The sequence below is a fragment of the Myotis myotis genome, unplaced genomic scaffold (assembly GCF_014108235.1).
Source record: "Myotis myotis isolate mMyoMyo1 unplaced genomic scaffold, mMyoMyo1.p scaffold_m19_p_18, whole genome shotgun sequence".
Lineage (NCBI taxonomy): Eukaryota > Metazoa > Chordata > Mammalia > Chiroptera > Vespertilionidae > Myotis > Myotis myotis.
Window position 1 is genome coordinate 37,854,157 of NW_023416322.1, and position 19,098 is coordinate 37,873,254.

Consider the following 19,098-nt stretch of genomic DNA (forward strand, 5'->3'; position numbering starts at 1 on the left):
GAGCGGTGCCCAGCTTAAGAGCCAACATCGACCTCCCAATGCGCGGAACTGAACCGGCCGCACAGAGGCTGGCTTTGGCGGGAAGCTGGGGGCAGCCCAGTCTCGGCCTCTTTCACACTCGGGTCCAGGACGGGATCTGGGCCGAGGTCCCCGGCCACCAGCTTTCCAGGACCCATCGAAATGGCTTTATTGACCAAATAACAGGAGGCCGGGAGCCTGCCTAAGGGCCCCCAGGCCCTGCTCCCATGGAGGGCTCCTCGGTGGAGGAGGCATGGCTGGTGATGCCTCAGAGAGGCCCCTGGGGCCAGGGCTTTGGGTCTCAGAGGCCCCGAGTGGGAGCCTGGTCCAGGCCTCAGGCGGGTCAGGGACCAGGCACAGGATCCGAGACCTGCCCCCTCCGCCCTGGGGTTTCTCTCCGCAGCTGACGGCTGTCCCTTTGGTTCAGTTTAGGTCCTAGGAGCTCGCTCAGCAGCGTCACCATGTCCCGGCCCAGCAGCAAAGCCATCTACAGTAAGTTCTCCCTCCATCCCCTCTCCCTGGCCCTCCGCATGCTGCCCCCCCTGCACTGCCTCGGTCTCACCTGGGCCTTCCGCTCCCGCCTCCCCCCGCCCCACTGTCCCCCGCAGTGCACCGGAAAGAGTACTTGCACAGCCTGGCCTCAGAACCCACCTGCCTGCAGCACCGGGTGGAGGTGAGTAACCCGGGGCCCAGGCAGTTTCCTGATTCCACACCATTTTCCTGGTGCCCAAGGCCCTGCCTCAAATCAGACACCCAGACAAGTCCTGCCACGAAGCCAGCAGCCTGGCCCAGCCAGGTCAGGTGGGCTCGGGCCCGGCAGCCTCGCTGGGCATCGGGGAGGCCCCGGGCAGCTGGGCGGGAGGGAGGCCGGGCTGGAGGTTGGAGGACGCCAGGGCAGCAGTGGAGACACGTGCAGCCACTCCCACCCCCACCTGTCTCCAGCCCCACCCCCTGCCACACCTGGCCCCAGGGAACTGCTCTTTGCCCTGCATCAGGCACAGGTGCCAGGAGGAATGTGTGAGGTCAGCGGTCCCACAAGGGCAGTACCTGGGCCTGGGCGGAGCTGCTTGGAGGCTCTGCCCCTGTGGCATCCGGTTACCAACACAGCTCAGGCTGGAGGGCGTGGTGGGGAGAGCGACCGGGGCAGCAGCAGAGCAGGGCTGTCCCGGGAAGGAGGGGGGAGGGACATGGGCAATGGTCTGGAGGCTCCACAGGGCAGCAGAGGCTGGGACCAGGGTCCTAGGCTTCATGGCGGGGCAGGGGCTGGGAACTGGCTTCCCTTGGGCCCAGCGGGTGAGAGCAAGAGGAGGCATGCCCAGGATGCCAGGGCGTTTGCCCAGGATGCCAGGGCGTTTGCTCACGACGCCAGGCCGTGGGCGTGCAGGCGGCTCCCCCAGGAGAGGCGCTGGGGCCTGGGCAGAAATCAGGGCAGTGGGACCAGGGAGGAGGGAGATGACACTCCCCCTGGAAGGGACCCAGGGCAGGACTGTGACCTGTGAAGGCTGCCTGGACGGGAGGCGGAGGGGTCTCCGCCAGGAGGGAGAGTAACAACGGAAACCAGAAACCGGGGATGATCAGACCAGCGGGGATGGGCCTGCACCGAGATAAGATCACTGCGCACCCCACGGGGCAGGAATCGGGAGGAGGGGGGCCTGGGTTTCCTCCCAAGACGCTGGGAGGCGCGGGATGAGCAGTGGGAAGGGGGTGGGGACCAGCATGAGCGAAGGCAAGGAGGCAGGAGTGCAGGTCAGAGAGAAGGCCCAGGCTGGGGTAGCGGGTTCCCAAAGCAGCAAAGGAAGCCAGGGACGGAATGTGAGGGCCCCGCATCCCCCCAGAGGAGTCCGCGCTTTATCTGTTGGGTGGTGGAAGCCCACACTGACCAGCATCCGGCCCCCTTAGCCCCCTGGACCTGCCCAAGGCCACGTCCTCCCTCCGGAGGCCTAAACCCCCTCGCACAGCCCTCAGTCTCACTGGCCCTGGAAGGCTGCTCTATGGGGAGGCCCTGCTTCCTCCTCGGCGGCCCTTCCCCCACCCCCTTTGCCCCCCTCTCCAAACCTGCTCCAGCCCTGGCCTCCTCACCCCTCAGCACCTGATGACGTGTAAGCTGGGCACGCAGGGCGTCCGGGAGCCCAAGGACGCCGTGCAGCGGCTGCAGCAGCTGGACGCTCAGGGCCGGGTGTGGAGCCAGAACCTGCTGCTGCAGGTCAGAGACGGCTGGCTCCAGCTGCTGGACATCGAGACCAAGGTCAGCCCTCCGCGCACCTGCAGCGGGTCATCGCTAGCCCAGCTGTGGGAGAACCAGCCCCGGGCGTCAGCTCCACCCTCCCTGCCCCAGACAGCAGCCGCCCTTCCGTGGGCAGTGCCCAGGCCTAGGAAGAGACCGGGCACAGAGGCCAGGGGATGGGGGAGTGGACACTGCAGCCCCAGGCCACTGCCGGGCTGGGGTGACCCCGGTCAGGAGCCCCCACGAGCCACCCAGGCTCTCGGTGACCTCACAGCCACCTTTCCACCTGGCCCAGGAGGAGCTGGACTCCTACCGCCTGGACAGCATCCAGGCCATGGACGTGGTGCTCAACTCCTGCTCCTACAGCTCCGTCCTGTCCATCACCGTGCAGGGGGCGGGCCCACCGGGCGGCAGCACTCTGCTCTTCCAGTGCCCGGAAATGGGGGTGAGTGGCCGGGGTGGGGTCGAGAAGAGAGTGGGTGTGGGGCCCAACAACCATCACTCTCCCCAAACACACACACACACACACACACACACACACACACACACACACACACACGCACACCCCTGCCCACCTGCTACTCCTCCAGGCAGAGCGGCTGAGGACCAGCCTGCAGAAGGCCCTGAAGGAGGAGCTGGAGCCCAGGTAGGCAGCCTCTGCCCCGCCCCCTGCAGGAGCGCAGAGCTCCCTCCAGCCCAGGTGAGAGCCCAGGAGCTTGCAGCCCAAGGAACCGGGGCCTGGAGCTGGGAGGGGCCAAGCTGGGGCCAAAGCTGGAAGGGCTGGGGCCTGGCCCAGGGGACACTGGAGACTGTCCCTAGAGCCTGACCAGGGACCTGAGAGAGCTCAGAGGTGGGCACATGAGGCAGGGAGTTGGAGGGGAAGCAGGGAAGGTTCCAGGGGGAGGCCTGGAGAGAAGTGTGGGCAGGGCCTCTGTCTCCAAAACACTGTCAAGCCTGTGTCCCCACCGTGTGCTCGGCAGACCCCGATTTGGAGTCCCTCACCCCGGCCAGGACAGATGGAGGGGGGCCCCTCTGGAAAGGCCACTCCCTAAGGAGCAGGCAGCCCCCCTGGAGTGGGGGCCCCCTCCAGAACAGCCCCCCTGGATGGCCCCAGAGCACAGTAAGTGTGGGGTGCGGGGACGGGGGAGGAGAGGTTTAGATTAAAGATCAGAGGCCATGCCCTCTTACATTGCAGGCGTGCCACCATCCCCACGGCCCCTGTCACGACACTCCAGTGCCCGAGAACCAAGCACCTTCGCTCTGCCTCCTCCAAGGCGCCCCCCGACCCCTGAGGACACAGTGAGGGACGAGGTAACCGCAGATGGTCTGGGCCTGCCGAGCTCCTGAGCCTGGCGAAGGGGGACACCAACCCTTCCCCCCAGAAACCAGGTCCCAGGGTGGCCAAGGCAGGCCTGGGGCCGAGAAGGGATGGGAGGGTGCGGGGGGCGCTGGGGCAGAGGCAGGGGCTGGGGCTGGGGCAGGTTGGGGGTCCCAGGGGGGCCTGATTGCCCGCCTAAAGCCCAAGCTCTTTGTGTCCAGGAGGTGCTGAACCACATCCTGAGGGACATCGAGGTGTTCGTGCAACCTCTGATGAAGACCCAGGTCAACGCCGGTGCGAAGAAGACGAAGAAACAGGGGAAGAAAAAGAACACGGGCCCGGGGGGTGAGTGCTGAGGGCCAGGGGAGAGGGGTGGTGCCCCGGGATACCCTGTGACCCACCGCCTTCTCCCCACCCCCTCCCCCACAGGGAGGACACCGGCGCAGTACGTCGATTGCTTCCAGAAGTTCAAGTACAGCTTCAACCTCCTGGTATGTGGCTCCCACAAGTTCCCAGCCCTCCCTCACACCACTGCCCCCAGCACCCCCGTTCTGGGGCCTCACAGGCATCCCAGGCTTCTCCCCTGGAACCTCCCCTCCCCCCTCTCAGAACCTTGGGGGACACGGATGGGCCCTGTGGTCCCGGCGCAGGTGGGGTGGATGGAGGGTGGTGATGGTACCCTGTGTCCCCAGGGGAGGCTGGCCATCCATCTGCAGAATACCAGTGCCCCTGAGCTGCTGCACAAGCTCTTCCGGACTCTGCACTTGGTGAGTTGGGGGAGGTCAGGGTGGCGAAGAGGTACAAGCTAAGCGTAGACCAAGCAGAGGCCAGGGTGGCGGGCAGAGGGTAGAGGGAGGCTGTGGGATCTTCCCCTCACTCACCCCCACACATTTTCCTTGACCCCAACACACCATCCCACTGTGTACAGCGCCCTGGGCAGACCAGCGGGGCTGGGGGTGGAGCCAAGGACAGCGGGAGCTCTGAGGGCTGGAAGGAGCAGCAGGCCTGAGGCCTTGGGCACCGCAGAGGCTGCACGAGACTCCGGCCCTGCCCACTCCAGCTGGGCCTGCGGGAGCCTGGCTTCCTGACGTCGCCCTCCTCCCTCTAGGTCCTGACGCAGTGCCCTGAGCGTGACCTCGCAGGCCAAGTGATCTCACCCCTCCTCACCTCCGAAGCCGTCGACATGCTCAAGCTCTACCTAAGCCCGCCTGACAGTAACCTCTGGAAGAGCCTGGGCCCGGCCTGGACCACCAGCCGGTGAGGGAAGATGAGGCTGGGCGTGGGGCATAGGGCAGGGCATGGGGTGTGGCGAGCTCTACACTGTCACAGACCAGAATCATCTCAGAACAAAGCGGTGGCTCCGCATGGAGCTCCCAAATCTATGTCACACCAAGTGCGAACTATTTATTTATATATATTTCAGAGAGGAAGGGAGAGGGAGAGAGGGATAGAAGCCATCAGTGATGAGAGAGAATCATGGATCGGCTGCCTCCTACACGCCCCCTACTGGGGATCGAGCCCGCAACCCCGGGCATGTGCCCTGACCAGGAATTGAGCTGTGACCTCCGGGTTCATGGGTCAACGCTCAACCACTGAGCCACACCGCCAGGGCGAAAAACACTTCTTTTTAAACCATCACCTGCCATCACCCACCTCAGAAGGAAAGGCGTTATCTCAGGAAAAAAGAACAATTCTCCCAAGAATGTAGAGTTGGCAACCTTCTACCAAAACACTTTCTCACTTTTGTCAAGAACAAAGTGAAAACGTGTCTCAATCGGGCCCAGAACTTAAGAATTACTGACATAGGAGTTGCTGCAAGTGTAACATCTGTAAGCCTTGGCAACCAACTGGCCGAGGAGTTAAGATCAAACATGAGGTGCCACATCCGTGTAACCCTGAGATGGGCAGTTGGACAACAAGGCCAAACCGATGAGAGCCGTGGGGAGTGGAGGGTAAACCCAGCTTGGATGTGCTGGGCTGGGGTATCAGTGAACATCCCGCAGAGACAGGGGGTGCCCCTGGCCCTCAGGTGAGAGGTCCCACCTGGCTATGAGGGTGTGAGAACAGTCAGCACAGAAATGACAGCGCCACCGAGAGGCGAGCCCTCCACAGGCAGCCCCGGAACTCACCTTAGTGAGCAAGGTCGCTCTGTCCCAGAGAGAGAAGGGGAACTTCTATATGTAAGTGGAGAAAGGAAAGAGGATTAAGGAGGCAGAGATATTCCCGAGAGTTGAAAGAAGAAACAAAAAAAGCAGAGGCATAAAAACCAAGAGAGAAGAGGGTTTTAGAAAGAGAAACCACCCAGGAAGCAAGCCACTTGCTCCGGCATCTTGCCTAGTGAGTTCTTTTCAACTCAGCCCCATTAGGGGGTGGTTGTCCAACCCACCCCACGACATCGAGTATAGTTCAATGTAGTCTATCTATTTAGCTGTGACAGAATGTACATAAGATGCAATTTACCATTTTAATGTTTTTAAGAGTATAATTCAGTGGCACTAAATACTTAACAATGTTGGGCAACCATCACCACTATCCGTTTCTAGAGCTTTTTCCGGGCCCCAAACAGGAACTCTGTACCCATTCAGCAAGCAACACACTCTGTGCCGATGCCTCCCTCTCCCCAGCCCCCGTGAGCTCCTCCTACTTTCTGGCTCTGTGTATCATTTTAAATACAAAACTAGGTCAGATATGCCCTGGAATGTTTTCTGATTTCTTACAATAACAAGAAGTTAGTGAATGAGTGAGTTGGAAGACAGAAAATACAGAAAATTGTCTAAAGAGGGTGTAAAAACCCTCAAAAGGGTTGGATTTCAGGCAAGTTCTATTTAGGTGGCTTGATTTTACGCAAATTGACCCCAAGCTGTAAACAATGCTAAATGCTGTGGTTTGGAAGGACATGGGCCATACGAAGCCAGTGGACTTGGCAATCAGGAGATTACGGGGACTTTAGAAAAGCTGGTAGCAATAGGGTAATGGTGGAGGTAAGAATCGGGTTGCAAGGAATAATGAAATGTAGGAAGGGCAGATAGACACATTCTCAAAAGAGTTGGTACAGAGAAGGGACTAGAATAACAGATTAAAAGCAGTAGTAACACAGTCAAGGGAAGGCCTGAGCATGTTTTTAAGGCAAAGAGAAGGGAAGGGACCGCTTAAAAAGATTCAGAAAATAAACAATTTATTTGTTCCCATTGAACACATATTCTTAGCTGACGCCTATATACCCTCCACTGTCCTGGGGACAGCAGCTCCGGGGACAGGTGGGAGTCACGTGCAGCACATGTGAGAAGCGGTAACCCAGGCGGCCAAGTGCAGTGACAGTGCAGGAGGAAAAATCCACACTGCCCTGCCCCCACCTTAGGTCTGACCCCCAGTCGGTGTGATTGAGTGCCCTGTGTGTTCTCCTGGAGCTGATATTCTGAACTCCGTGGGCAGAGGCGAAGCTGGCCACAGATCCCTGCCCTGTGGGATCTGCTCGCGCCCAGCGCTTGCCCCTTCGCGGATGTTCTGGGGCCTTTGGGCTGTGTGCGTGGGCATGGTCAGGGGCGGGGAACGTCTGGCCCTCGGGCAGGAACGTCCAGCCCTCGGGCCATCTAAAGCGCACGAAATCGTTTCGTCTGGCCCTGCTGAGGCATGAGGGGCGAGTTAATTAAATGTTGGGCCAGATACCGCAGGCTGGTTTTTAAGTTGATAATTGTGTGTGGCTCTCAAATGATGTTGCAAATGCCCAAATGGCCCTGGGCAGCAAGAAGGTTCCCCACCCCTGCCCTAGGAGGCCCCGAGGCTTGATTCTGTCTCCTCCTCCGTCCCACGGCCTGGAGCGGAGTGGACTCAGCTTGGTTCTCTCCCCAGGGACAACTGGACAGGCCATGAGGTCCCACCCTACCAACCTACGTTCTATGATGGCTGGCAGCCTCCAGAACCTTCCAACCAGGTAAGGGGAGCTTAGCACGGAGCCCTACTCAAAGCCCTGCCTCCGGCTAGTTTCTGCCTTCTCAGTCCACGCCATGGTCACATGGCGACCGAGAACCCACATGTAGGTGCCAGGCAGGCAGGGGAGGGGCCATGAGGCGGCTGGGTGGGCAGCTCTGTGGCCAGCTCCCTGCCTCCATGCTGCCCTCCCTCACTTTGCCCTCGCCCGCTCTGTCCTGCCCCCACAGGCACCCTCAGGATACCAGGACTCTGCTTCCCTCCGGTGAGCCCGGGGCTTAGGCAGGGCCGTACGGTTAAGGGAGGGTGAGAAGGGGCTGACCCTGTAGACCTATAGGAGAGAAGTCCCCAACTGAGTCCTCAGAGATCAGCCACATCCCAGACCCTGCTACCTGCAGACAACGCCCCCCAGGCCCCACTAACACTGCCCTGTCATTCAACCCTGTGGAAGCCCAACAGTGGCCTCCCGGCTCGGGTGGGAGACAGCTGGGCTCCATTTCCCCGGTCCTGGCTCCAGCACCCTTGGTGGGGAGCGGGGGTATCAGGTCAGGGAGCACCCCCTACCTGGCTCAAGTGGAGACACACACCATGGCCCTCCGTGCGGGGCCCCTAACATTGTGCCCTTCACCCCAAGGCCAGTGCAGCCAGCCCTGAGAATGCAAGTCTTATTCGAGTTTGAAGCTAGGAACCCAAAGGAACTGACAGTGGCCCCGGGAGAGGTGGTGGAGGTGAGGCCGGGCTGGGCGGGCGGGCGCTGCAGGCAGCCTGGGGTGGGGGTGCGGGTGGGGCTCCTGGGGTGGGTGGCCTAGAGAGAGCGGGAACCTGGGGAGGGCCAGGGAGGAGAAAGCCTTGTCGGGGAGGGAAAGCCATGTGACTGAGGGTGACTCCCGGCAGGTTCTGGACCACAGCAAGCGGTGGTGGCTGGTGAAGGACCAGATGGGAGACAGCGGCTACGTTCCCAGCAACATCCTGGAGCCCCTGCAGTCGGGGCCGCCCGGGAGCCAGAGCCCGGCCCTTCGGGTACTCCAGGGCCCAACCAGCCTCAGCTCTGGGGCCAGAGCGGGTGGGGCGGGGGCCTCGGGACCGTGGAGAAGGTCGTCCTGGTTGATTTCATGTCATCGCGTGCTCACGTGGCCGAGCTTATGAGGAGCCAGAGCCGAGGCTAAGCCTGGGCCCTACCTGCCAGTATCCCAGAGCAGGGCCCAGGCGATGGGGGCCCTGGGGGGCTCTGGGAGGAGTTGGTCTCTGACTCCCAGTGCCCCCAATTCTAGGCCCCGATGCTGCGACTGAGCTCCAGGCCCGAGGAGGTCAGAGCCTGGCTGCAGGCAGAGAACTTCACCCCTGGGTGAGCGCCTCGCCCTGGGGGTGCGTGGGGGGCCTTGGTGGAGGGTTCAGACAGTAACCAAGGAGACCCAGAACCCCAGGACCTGCCTCCTGTCTACCCGCTACCTACACGGTATTTACATGGTACATGACAGTCCCACACATGTTGCCCGGTCACAGCAGAAGAGGGGCTGTGTTCATGCCTAAGTGGGGAGCCCTTGCCATGGGGAAGGCAGTAGGATTGGGGGAACACAGGAGGAACCTCAGCTGCTACCCCCCGCTTCCCCACCTACCCGGACAAGATTTTCTTCCCTGCACACCTCCCTCCAGACCAGGAGTCTGAAATTGGTTTAAGCCAAAATGCATAGGTTACTCCTTCACCTCCACATGCCCTGTTCCATGAATTTTCCCGCAACCCCAGCCTCGGATCCCAAACGGCCCCTCTCTGCCAGACTCGGCCCAAGTCCCCTGCCCACACTGACGGCCTCTGTCTGTCCCCAGCACCGTGAAGACCCTCGGGGCCCTGACGGGGTCGCAGCTGCTGTACCTGAGCCCGGGGGAGCTCCAGATGGTGTGTCCACAGGATGCCCCCCGGGTCATGGCCCGGCTGGAAGCCAGCAGAAGGATGCTGGGGGTGAGAACACCCTGGGAACCCCAGTGGAAATGTGGGGTGCTCCCTGGGTGACAGTGAGAGCCAGCAGGCCCGCCCTAGGGAGGAACTGAGCGTGGCGGGTCCTGGGCACGGGCTCTTCCCCCGGGGCCTTGACAACACGGGCTCGGGCAGGCCTGGCGGCCCAAGCAGTGTCCACAGGACCTCCGGGGGTCCCTTCCCTCATCTCCATCCTTCTTTCCTCAGATAAGCCCTTAGGCACCAACTCGGACGTCTCCAAGATCAAGGCCTTCTCACAGCCAGACAGAGGATCCGATTCTCTTTAGAGCCCCGAGCAGTCCTCTTGCAGGCCCCCAGATTGCAGCGAACCCCACACCCAGCTCACACAGCAAAGAGGACGAGCAAGCCCAGAGGTTGGGCGGATGGTGCCCTCTCGCTGCGTGGGGAGCCCTCTCTGGCGACCATCTATTTATTGTGTCTGTCCTAGACCCGGAGCACGCGTGCCAAGCTTTGTCAAGATGCCGCTGAGTCCTCTCCTCCCCAATAAAAGCATCGCCAAGCCTGGCATGTGCCCCCCCCCTTGCAGCTTCTTCTGGGCCTGATGGGGGGGATGGGCACGGGAAGGGAGGCAGGAGGAGCTGGGACACTGGGCGGGACCCAGCAGCAGCCCTGCACCCATCACTGGACCAGACTGAGTGGGAGTGGGAGTCCCCGCCACCTGGAACGCAGAGCCAGCCTTTGAGATGATGGCCCTCTTTCTGAACAAACTCCCAACGATGCTCACCATTGTTGCCCTTCTGCGCACATTGTTCCGGTGTATCCCAAGGCGCCCGCCACGCCGAGGGCAGGGCACTCCCCAGGACCAGAGTCCGGGCTGCGGACAGCGGGAGGCTTTGATCAGCCGTACTGGCTGCTGGTCTGCTTGGCAGCTGCCTCCTTGGATACCATTTCTGTCCCCTCCTGGTGGGTGAGCCGACCTTGAGCTGCCTCCCCAGCTTGTCTCTAGAGGCAGAATGTAGGGAACGGTGGACTGGACATTCAAAGTCCACCAACTGGCTGGCAAGGCACCTCACTCTCTGGGCCCTATTTTCTCAAAGATTAGTGAAGAGTTTCAGCACTAATGTGGCTTCTAGGATTTAAGGTACACAGCACAGGCACTTCTACGGATTCAGTCTACACATAAGGTCTGATGTGCTGTGGATCAAGGGCCCCTGGAGTTCTTTTCCTTTTCTTTTCTTTTCTTTTTTTTTTGTTACTCCTCACCCAAGGATATTGTTCCCATTGATTTCTATTGAGATTGAGTGGAAGGAAGGGGGAAAGACAGAAAGTCAATGTGAGAGAGACACATCAATTGGTTGCCTCCTGCACATGCCCCAACTGGGGCCGGGAATTGAGCCTGCAGCCAAGGTACGTTGCCCTTGACCAAAATCGAACTCGGGACCCTTCAGGTCTCAGGCCGACACTCCAACCACTAAGCCAAACCAGCTAGAGGCACCCTGGGGTTCTTAGAGGTTTCTGTAAGTATTTCTTAGCTGGATTCGTCCAGGACCTTAACATGGCTGAGGCCCCAGATCACCGGAGATACAGACCGCCTACGTCACTCCCTCGAGTTTCCAGCCTCAGAATATCATCTCTTTTCCCTCAAGCGAAAACAGGCGAGACCCTCGGGGTCTGACACTCAAGGGCAAAAGTTAATCAGAAGGTTAATGTCTTGGGATGGGGAGGAGATATTAAGCCACTGTCCTCTGGGCTGGTGGACCTGCAGGGGTCCTAGGAAAAGGGACACACTCCAGAACCAGGAAAAAAGGGCTTTAGCACCGTGCCCCCCAGATTTCCCAACAAAGATTGAGACAAGGTGAGGGGCTGCCTGGATGTCCAGTTCAGTGGAACTAACATGAGCTGTGCTGTTAGACAGACCTCAAACTCTGAGAATTTGAGAGCTTAGAATGGCAACTCACCCAACCCCTCCAGGCCTCCTTTATCTCCCTCTGTAAAATGGGCATAAAATCTACTTCTCGAAGTTGTGAAGCTTAACATATATGAAGTACCTGGATAACTGCCTGGCATTTCATAGGAAGTGTCTGAATGTTAGGCCTATACCTCAGGCGAATTTGCGACTGGCTGTTTGTTATCTTGGGAGGAGAGATTCAGCCATTAGGAATGTATCTGTCCTGTGTGTTGCACTTTTTTTCTCTCTTCTTTTCAGTGAAATGTCCTTTTAAAAAGTCCCAACCTTGCTTCAGCCAGACTAATGGAGAAATAGGATTTCCCACATCCGGGCGGGCGAGGTGGGAAAGGATTTGGGGTCCTAAGTGGTCGGGGCTGGGTAGACCCTGGGGCCAGGAACCTTGGAGTAGCTCTGGCCTCCCGCCCACCCACCAACATGCACACACAAGGGTGGGGTTCCCGGGTGATCAGAGCCACAGCCTTGCCCACCTTCCCCCTTGCCCCCCAACTAAGTATCTCACTCTCCTGGGGTTACCCTCACTGCTGGGCTGTGGGCGCTCTTCCCACCTGTGGGCACCATTAACGGAGTGCAACTCCCACCCTTGGGGAGTGCAGAGTCCCGACCCCAGGTTCCCAGGCCCTCAGCCCCGCAGCACCCCAGCACGCGCGCTGCACCCCTCCCGGGGCCTCGGGACTGCAGAAGCCGAGCCCGCGCGTGGCCCAGGGGACACGTTAGGAGGGAACCCGGCGGGGGGCGGAGTCAGGCGCTCGCGTTGGCCCCGCCCACCATCTCGGGTATAAAGTGCCGCCCGCTCCGCGCTCGCCTCCCTCCGAAAGGCACGGAAAGGACATCACCATGTCGTGCTCTAAGTCCATGGTCCTCGGGTACTGGGATATCCGCGGGGTGAGTGTGCTCCCCACGGCCCAGCCGCTGGGGCGGGGAGACGGACAAAGAGGCGCCGGGGGCTCCGGCCAACGGCCCCACGGAAGCGCTGTCCTCGGAGCCCAGCCGCGCCCCGCGACCCCAGCCCCGCGGAGTCCCGGTCGAGTCCCCGCCGCCGAGGCGGCCCCGGCCCCGCCCCTGGGACCCGGGCCGGCGGAGAGAGGCGGAGGACGGCCAGCCGCCGGGCCGATGGCAGGGCGGGGCGGGAGCGGGGGGAAGAGGGGGGTCGGCGGCTTAACGACTACCGGGCGGGACGCGGGGCTCGGCAGCCCGGGCGGGGACGTTGGCGGGTGGGATGGGGGTGGGGAGGGGGCTGCGCAGGCGCCCACCCGGCTGTCCCCCCAGCTGGCGCACGCCATCCGCCTGCTCCTGGAGTTCACCGGCACCCGCTACGAGGAGAAACGGTACACCTGCGGGGGAGGTAAGGCGCGTCCGAGCCCCGGGGGCGGCATCGCTCCCAGCCCAGGGCGAGGGGTGCCCCGTCACCTGGAAGCGCTGACCTGCAGCTGGGCTCTCCCTCCGCCCAACCCCGTCCTCACCCTCCACCTGCGCGGCCCCAGCGGTGAAGGGGTCAGGCAGGGGGTGGGGATGCGCTCCTGGGACTGGCTCTTTCCCCAGCGCTTCCCGCCGTCAGGGCGGGAAGGTAGGGAGGTCGGTCCCACTTCGTTCTCTCTTGCAGCTCCTGACTTTGATAAAAGCCAATGGCTGGACGTGAAATTCAAGCTGGACCTGGACTTTCCCAACGTAGGTGGTTTAGGAGAAGGGGCCCAGAGGGAAGGCGTCACCTGGACCCTCATTTCTTCCCTCTCTGGCAGGGGGCCGGGGGGGGGGGGGGGGCAAGCATCTACAACGGGGGCTCTTCGCCTGGATAGAATAAACAGCCTTCAGGGGCTCAAGAACTTGGAGAGAAGAGTTCTTCTCACTTCCACAAAGCACTGACTAAAGCCACCAGTTGCTTCTACTGTGCATATGAGCAGTAAGTGACGCTGGTTATGGGCCATGTTTGTGGCTCTGTCACTAGTAGAAATCGGGTATTTTCATATTCTATTGGATATGTGGTAGGTATTGTAAATAAACATGTACATCCATCATACCTGGACATTGTGGTAATTACTACCCCTGCTTGTTATTTAATTCACTAATAGGCACATATTACTGTTACAATTTTGTTTTCTTCGTTTTTATAAATTGTGTAAATATGTGTAATTTGCTTTATGCCTTTAAAAAACTTCTGCAAGAAGGGTCCATGGCGTACACACACACACACGCACACGCACACACGCACACGCCTACATTCAGGTGGGGGCCCAATCTCCACCTTCTACTTATGAGCTTCTTCCTGCTGACAGGGCATCTTCTCCCTGCTGTTCATGTCCCTGCAATTCTCACCTGCCCCCGGAGACAGGCAGCTTGTTCACTTCACCTTTTCCTTCCAGCTGCCCTACCTCATGGACGGCAAGAACAAGCTCACCCAGAGCAACGCCATCTTGCGCTACATCGCACGCAAGCACAACATGTGTGAGTGGGTAGGGCTGGGGGCGGGGACAAGGCTGGCCGCTCTCCGGGGGGGGGGGGGGGGGGGGGGGATATGTCCAGGGTGATTGCTTGTCACCTGGCCTACAGGTGGGGATACTGAAGAAGAAAAGATCCGCGTGGACATCATGGAGAACCAGATCATGGACTTCCGCATGCAACTGGTTCGAATCTGCTACAACGCGGACCATGTGAGTTTCCCGGGCAGGCAGGCATGAGGGAAAGGAGCCTTAGGAACCCAAGGTCAAGTCTCCATTCTCCTGCCACCTTCCCACCAACCCAAGCTGTCGGAATAGGAAGCAGAACTCTGACTTGGTGGGGGTTTGTTTGTCATAAACTGTGGTGTTGGCCCTCTTCCGTTCCAAACCCCTCCTGTGCATCCTGCCATCCCAACCTGAGGCCCTGGAGAGGAAGGTGCCTGGGGAAGGGGCCCTGAGCCCCAGTTAGCTGTGAACACGATGACAACTATTCTCTTTCTCTCTCCTCCCCCCCCCCGCCCCCCACCCCAGGAAAAGCTGAAGCCCCAGTACTTGGAACAGCTCCCTGGACAACTGAAACAGTTCTCCTTGTTCCTGGGGAAATTCTCGTGGTTTGCAGGGGAAAAGGTAGGAGGAGGGGAAGGGAGAGGATCGCGCTCTGTCGCTGCAGGTGCTCATGAACTCCCCCGACCTCACCATCTTACTGTGTCTCTAGCTCACCTTTGTGGATTTCCTTACCTACGATGTCTTGGATCAGAACCGTATGTTTGAGCCCAAGTGCCTGGATGAATTTCCAAACCTGAAGGCTTTCATGTGCCGTTTTGAGGTGATGGAGGCTCCCTACACCTTTCTCTTACAGAAAACACAGGCTCCCCGGGACCCCAGGGACCCCATTGTGGTGGGTCTTGCCCAACACCAGCTTTTGCCTCGAGGGATCCGTGGTTGGGCACCTCCAGACCTTTCCATCTTGGGAAGGGTCCAGCTACTGTACCCCAAAGGGGGGTGGGGTCAGGCAGCTGTGAGTGCCCCTGGTTAGAAACGGGCCTTCAGGCTGTGCTGGTCTCTGAGGCTTGGCGTGCTTCCCCTGCAGGCTTTGGAGAAGATCGCGGCCTACATGCAGTCCGACCGCTTCTTCAAGATGCCCGTCAACAACAAGATGGCCCTGTGGGGCTGCAAGAGAATATGCTGAGCAGAAGGCTGCCTCCCACCGCTTCCTCTGCCTCCTCCTGCCCCCCGGGGGACCTGTGTGCTTTCTTCTCTGCTCTGCTCAATAAATAGCCCTTAGGCTGCTGGTGTCCCACTGGCTCTCTCTAGGGAGGAAAGGCCGGAGGAGAGTGAGGACGTGGGAGAATTATTACCAAGATGTGGCTCAGTCCCTGCAACACTGACACTCCCATCCCCCAGTGTGTTCAGTGGCTACTATAGAGGGTCTTGCCCAAGCCTTGAGGGTGAGCACTAGAAAGAAAGGTGAGCCCTGGCCTGTTTGGCTCAGTGGCTAGAGCGTTGGCCTGCGGACCAAAGGATTCCAGGTTCAATTCTGGCCAAAGGCACCAGCCTCAGTTGCAGGCTCCTCCCAGGCCCAGGCCCTGGTTGGGGCACATGCAGGAGGCAACCAGTCGATGTGTTTTTCTCACATTGATGTTTCTCTCTGTGTTTCTCTCTTCCACTCTCCCCCAAAAAATCAATGGGAAAAATATCCTTGGGTGAGGATTAAAAAACACACACAAAAAAACTTGTGTTAGGAGCCGTTCCCCAAAAAGCACTAGAGATGCTCATTTGTATTCATTGTTGAAGGTTGAGCAATTGGATTAAGGCATTTCCAGTTCAGAAGGCAATCGCTTATGTGACTCAGAAAGACAAGCTGCAGCATATGTCATTGACGGGAGGGTGGAGTGGGGGCCACTGACGTGTGTGGACATGGGTCTGCCTCTCAAGCCAGCTTAGGGCTCAGCACCGGAGCCTGGCCCCAAAGGAGAAATTGTACAGGCCTTATCCTTCAGCGGCAGGACTAGGTTGAGCAATGAGCCACACTGACAAATGGGTTTGGGGGTTCGGGGGGTGTGGGGGAGGAGAGCATTGGGGGTTAGCCAGTGACTTTTCCAATCTGCAAATGTGCTTGTGTCACTCTCCTACTTAAGTACAATCAAGGGATTCTTAAGCCTCTGGGGAAGGACGCAGTCTCCTCCAGTTTACAAAGTCCTTCAAATCGCTCCACTTCCTGTCCAGCTACCTCTCTTGGCAGTGCCACCTGCCCCTACCTGGGGCCCGGTTCCAGCCTTTCTGAATTCCCCGGGGGCTGCAGGGTGCTGGACATCCTGGCTCTGCCACGACAAACTGGCCCCTGGACCTTGTGCCTCCTCTGACCAATGAACCCTCCCTCACCGGCTGTCATGAGAAGTAAGCCACTCTGCCTAGAGCGCCTAGAACAGACCTGTGTTATGTAAACTTATAAACAAGTTATCCAAAAGCACCGCCTCAGCAGCTTCCCACAGCTATGACTCAGCTCACAGGTGCCCGGCTGAGGCCTCCGTCAGTCTAGGTCTCCCACACACCTGACAGCAGGGCCCCTGCTGACCACCTGGGACCTGAAGCTCGAGTTTGTAAAACCCGTGTATTAAGCCACTGAGATTTGTTTGATCCTGACCAACATTCCCCCGGCTCCCCAGGGCAATATATATATATAGATTGATTTTAGAGAGGAAGGAAGAGGGAGAGAGAAATAGAAATATGAACAATGAGAGACGAGAGAACTATTGATCAGCAGCCTCCTGCAGGTCAAAAACACTGGGGATCAAGCCTACAACCCGGGTATTGCCGGAAGCCGTTCCACCCTTGCTGCATGACACAGTCGCTGCAGGGAAGGAACATCTGCACAGCATATGTTTCAAGGGACCTGGCGTATGTGGTATACTGTTCTTAATATGTTTGCTCCCCTTCTTGGCGCTATGTGTTTTAACCAAGGTCACCTCTCCGAGAAAGGTTGTTTCCCCAGGTAGGGATTTTTCCCTGAAGTTAGGGAGGGGATAAAACCCCTTAACTAAGTGCCGGGAGGGTAGTTAATCACTTTACAAACAATCACACTTAAGCTACATACTCTTAACTCCCTGGAATGGAGATAAGAAACACCCTAACCTTTGGAATAGAAATTGATAGGATTAAAATCAACTGGTATAAATACAGATGTAACAAGACAATAAAAAGACAGAACCTGGGCAAGGGTGAGACATCATCCGCTCGTGTCGAGCGGTCCGAAGCTGATTTCCTAGGAGCTGTGGAGCCCGGATCGAGGAGGAGGCCTCAGGATGTCTGTGGCAGACAAGCTCCTGGCCGACCTCGAGGAGGAGGCGGCGGAAGAGGAGGAAGGAGGAAGCTATGGGGAGGAGGAAGAGGAGCCGGTGATCAAGGATGTGCAGGAGGAGACACAGCTGGGTCTTTCCTGGGATTCGGTCGAGAGCATCGCCAAGCTGTGGGATAGCAAGATGTTTGCTGAGATCATGCTGAAGATTGAGGGGTACATCAGCAAGCAAGCCAAAGCTTCGGAAGTGATGGGACCAGTGGAGGTGGCGCCCGAATACCAGGTCCTCGTGGACGCCAACAACCTGACCGTGGAGATTGAGAACGAGCTGAACATCATCCATAAGTTCATCTGGGACAAGTACTCGAAGCGGTTCCCCGAGCTGGGGTCGCTGGTCCCCAACACGCTGGATTACATCCGCACGGTCAAGGAGCTGGGCAACAGCCTGGACAAGTGCAAGAACAACGAGAACCTGCAGCAGATCCTGACCAACGCCACCATCATGGTGGTCAGCGTGACCGCCTCAACCACCCAGGGGCAGCAGCTGTCAGAGGAGGAGCTGGAGCGGCTGGAGGAGGCCTGCGACATGGCGCTGGAGCTGAAGGCCTCCAAGCACGGCATCCACGAGTACGTGGAGTCCCGCATGTCCTTCATCGCATCCAACCTCTCCATCATCATCATCATCATCATCATCATCATCGGGGCGTCCACGGCCTCCAAGATCATGGGGTGTCCGGCAGCCTGACCAACCTGTCCAAGATGCCCGCCTACAACATCATGCTGCTGGGGGCCCAGCGCAAGACGCTGTCGGGCTTCTCGGCCACCTCTGTGCTGCCCCACACCGGCTACATCTACCACAGCGACATCGTGCACTCCCTGCCCCCGGATCTCCGGCGGAAAGCGGCCCGCCTCGTGGCCGCCAAGTGCACGCTGGCAGCCCGCGTGGACAGCTTCCACGAGAGCACGGAGGGGAAGGTAGGCTACGAACTCAAGGACGAGATCGAGCGGAAGTTCGACAAGTGGCAGGAGCCTCCCCCTGTGAAGCAGGTGAAGCCGCTGCCTGCACCCCTCGATGGGCAGCGCAAGAAGCGAGGCGGCCGCAGGTATCGCAAGATGAAGGGGTGGCTGGGGCTGACGGAGCTCCGGAAGCAGGCCAACCGCATGAGCTTCGGAGAGATGGAGGAGGACGCCTACCAGGAGGACCTGGGCTTCAGCCTGGGCCAGCTGGGCAAGTCGGGCAGTGGGCGCGTGCGGCATACGCAGGTGAACGAGGCCACCAAAGCCAGGATCTCCAAGACGCTGCCGTGGACCCCGCAGAAGCAGAGTGTGGTGTATGGCAGGAAGTCCACCATCGGCGACCGCTCCTCAGGCACCGCCTCCAGTGTGGCCTTCACCCCGCTCCAGGGCCTGGAGATTGTGAACCCACAAGCGGCTGAGAAGAAGGTGGCCGAGGCCAACCAGAACTACTTCTCCAGCATGGCCGAGTTCCTCAAGGTCAAGGGCGAGAAGAACGGCATCATGTCCACATGAGGGTGCACCCTGGGTGGCCGCCCACGGCAGATGTGGAGGCCATGTGCTCCCAAGGGGTCAGGGCTGGGGGCTCCGATGGGGGAGCCCGCCAGTGCCCAGTGCCCAGACTGTCCAGGGGGGTGCGGAGGCCCCCGCACCAAGATCGCCGCCCCAGTTGGGGGCAGAGCGGTCCCCACCATACCTCGTTTTTGTTATTTTAACTGGGAAAGGAGATACTTTTGGGGAAAGTGTGATTAAAAGCACATTGTCAAAAAAAAAAAAAAAAGAGAGAGAGAGAGAACCTGGCTGGAGATCCTAGCTGGAACCTCGCTAGAGAAACTTGCTAGGCTGCTGATCAGCTGCTGTCTTTGTATCATTCCTTCTTCGCTGACTCTGTCCACACCTTTGGGAACCCCTGGACCTGCTGGGGTTGGACCCCAACAGGGTATGTGCCCTTGACTGGAATCGAACCC

At 59.3% G+C, this 19,098-nt stretch overlaps 3 protein-coding genes across 4 annotated transcripts; all 3 read left to right on the top strand.

The window, feature by feature from the left end:
* Positions 1–454: 454 nt before the first annotated feature.
* On the top strand, positions 455–9,998 carry EPS8L3 (EPS8 like 3). The gene is made up of 18 exons (XM_036344101.1): positions 455–510; positions 627–691; positions 2,105–2,263; positions 2,538–2,687; positions 2,833–2,888; positions 3,223–3,362; positions 3,438–3,553; positions 3,782–3,905; positions 3,990–4,051; positions 4,253–4,327; positions 4,669–4,817; positions 7,410–7,491; positions 7,718–7,752; positions 8,122–8,215; positions 8,382–8,507; positions 8,759–8,832; positions 9,312–9,444; positions 9,667–9,998. The coding sequence occupies exons 1-18, from the start codon at positions 480–482 to the stop codon at positions 9,676–9,678; spliced, it is 1,683 nt and encodes a 560-aa protein (XP_036199994.1). The 5' UTR covers positions 455–479; the 3' UTR covers positions 9,679–9,998.
* A 2,119-nt stretch (positions 9,999–12,117) lies between these two features.
* GSTM3 (glutathione S-transferase mu 3) lies at positions 12,118–15,116 on the top strand. Of its 2 annotated transcripts, none has more exons than XM_036343848.1 (8): positions 12,118–12,271; positions 12,656–12,731; positions 12,990–13,054; positions 13,747–13,828; positions 13,934–14,034; positions 14,353–14,448; positions 14,537–14,647; positions 14,912–15,116. In XM_036343848.1, exons 1-8 carry the CDS (start codon positions 12,224–12,226, stop codon positions 15,008–15,010), a joined length of 678 nt encoding a protein of 225 aa, XP_036199741.1. In that variant the 5' UTR covers positions 12,118–12,223; the 3' UTR covers positions 15,011–15,116. The 2 variants fall into 2 exon arrangements, with proteins under 2 accessions (XP_036199741.1, XP_036199740.1); XM_036343847.1 differs by having other exon boundaries at positions 12,209–12,271; positions 12,632–12,731.
* Positions 15,117–16,931: 1,815 nt separating this feature from the next.
* On the top strand, positions 16,932–19,059 carry PRPF31 (pre-mRNA processing factor 31). Its single transcript, XM_036343853.1, is given in 2 exon segments — positions 16,932–17,844; positions 17,847–19,059. Coding segments are annotated over 2 exon segments (1,521 nt in total). The 5' UTR covers positions 16,932–17,123; the 3' UTR covers positions 18,647–19,059.
* The last annotated feature ends 39 nt before the right edge of the window (positions 19,060–19,098 follow it).

Coding starts and splice junctions, on each gene's coding strand:
- EPS8L3 (XM_036344101.1), top strand. CDS start 480: ATGTCCCGGCCCAGCAGCAAAGCCATCTACA. Junction 2,688..2,832: donor TCCAGTGCCCGGAAATGGGG/GTGAGTGGCCGG, acceptor CTACTCCTCCAG/GCAGAGCGGCTGAGGACCAG. Junction 4,328..4,668: donor TCTTCCGGACTCTGCACTTG/GTGAGTTGGGGG, acceptor TCCTCCCTCTAG/GTCCTGACGCAGTGCCCTGA.
- GSTM3 (XM_036343847.1), top strand. CDS start 12,224: ATGTCGTGCTCTAAGTCCATGGTCCTCGGGTACTGGGATATCCGCGGG. Junction 12,272..12,631: donor GGTACTGGGATATCCGCGGG/GTGAGTGTGCTC, acceptor GGGGCTGCGCAG/GCGCCCACCCGGCTGTCCCC. Junction 13,829..13,933: donor CGCACGCAAGCACAACATGT/GTGAGTGGGTAG, acceptor CCTGGCCTACAG/GTGGGGATACTGAAGAAGAA.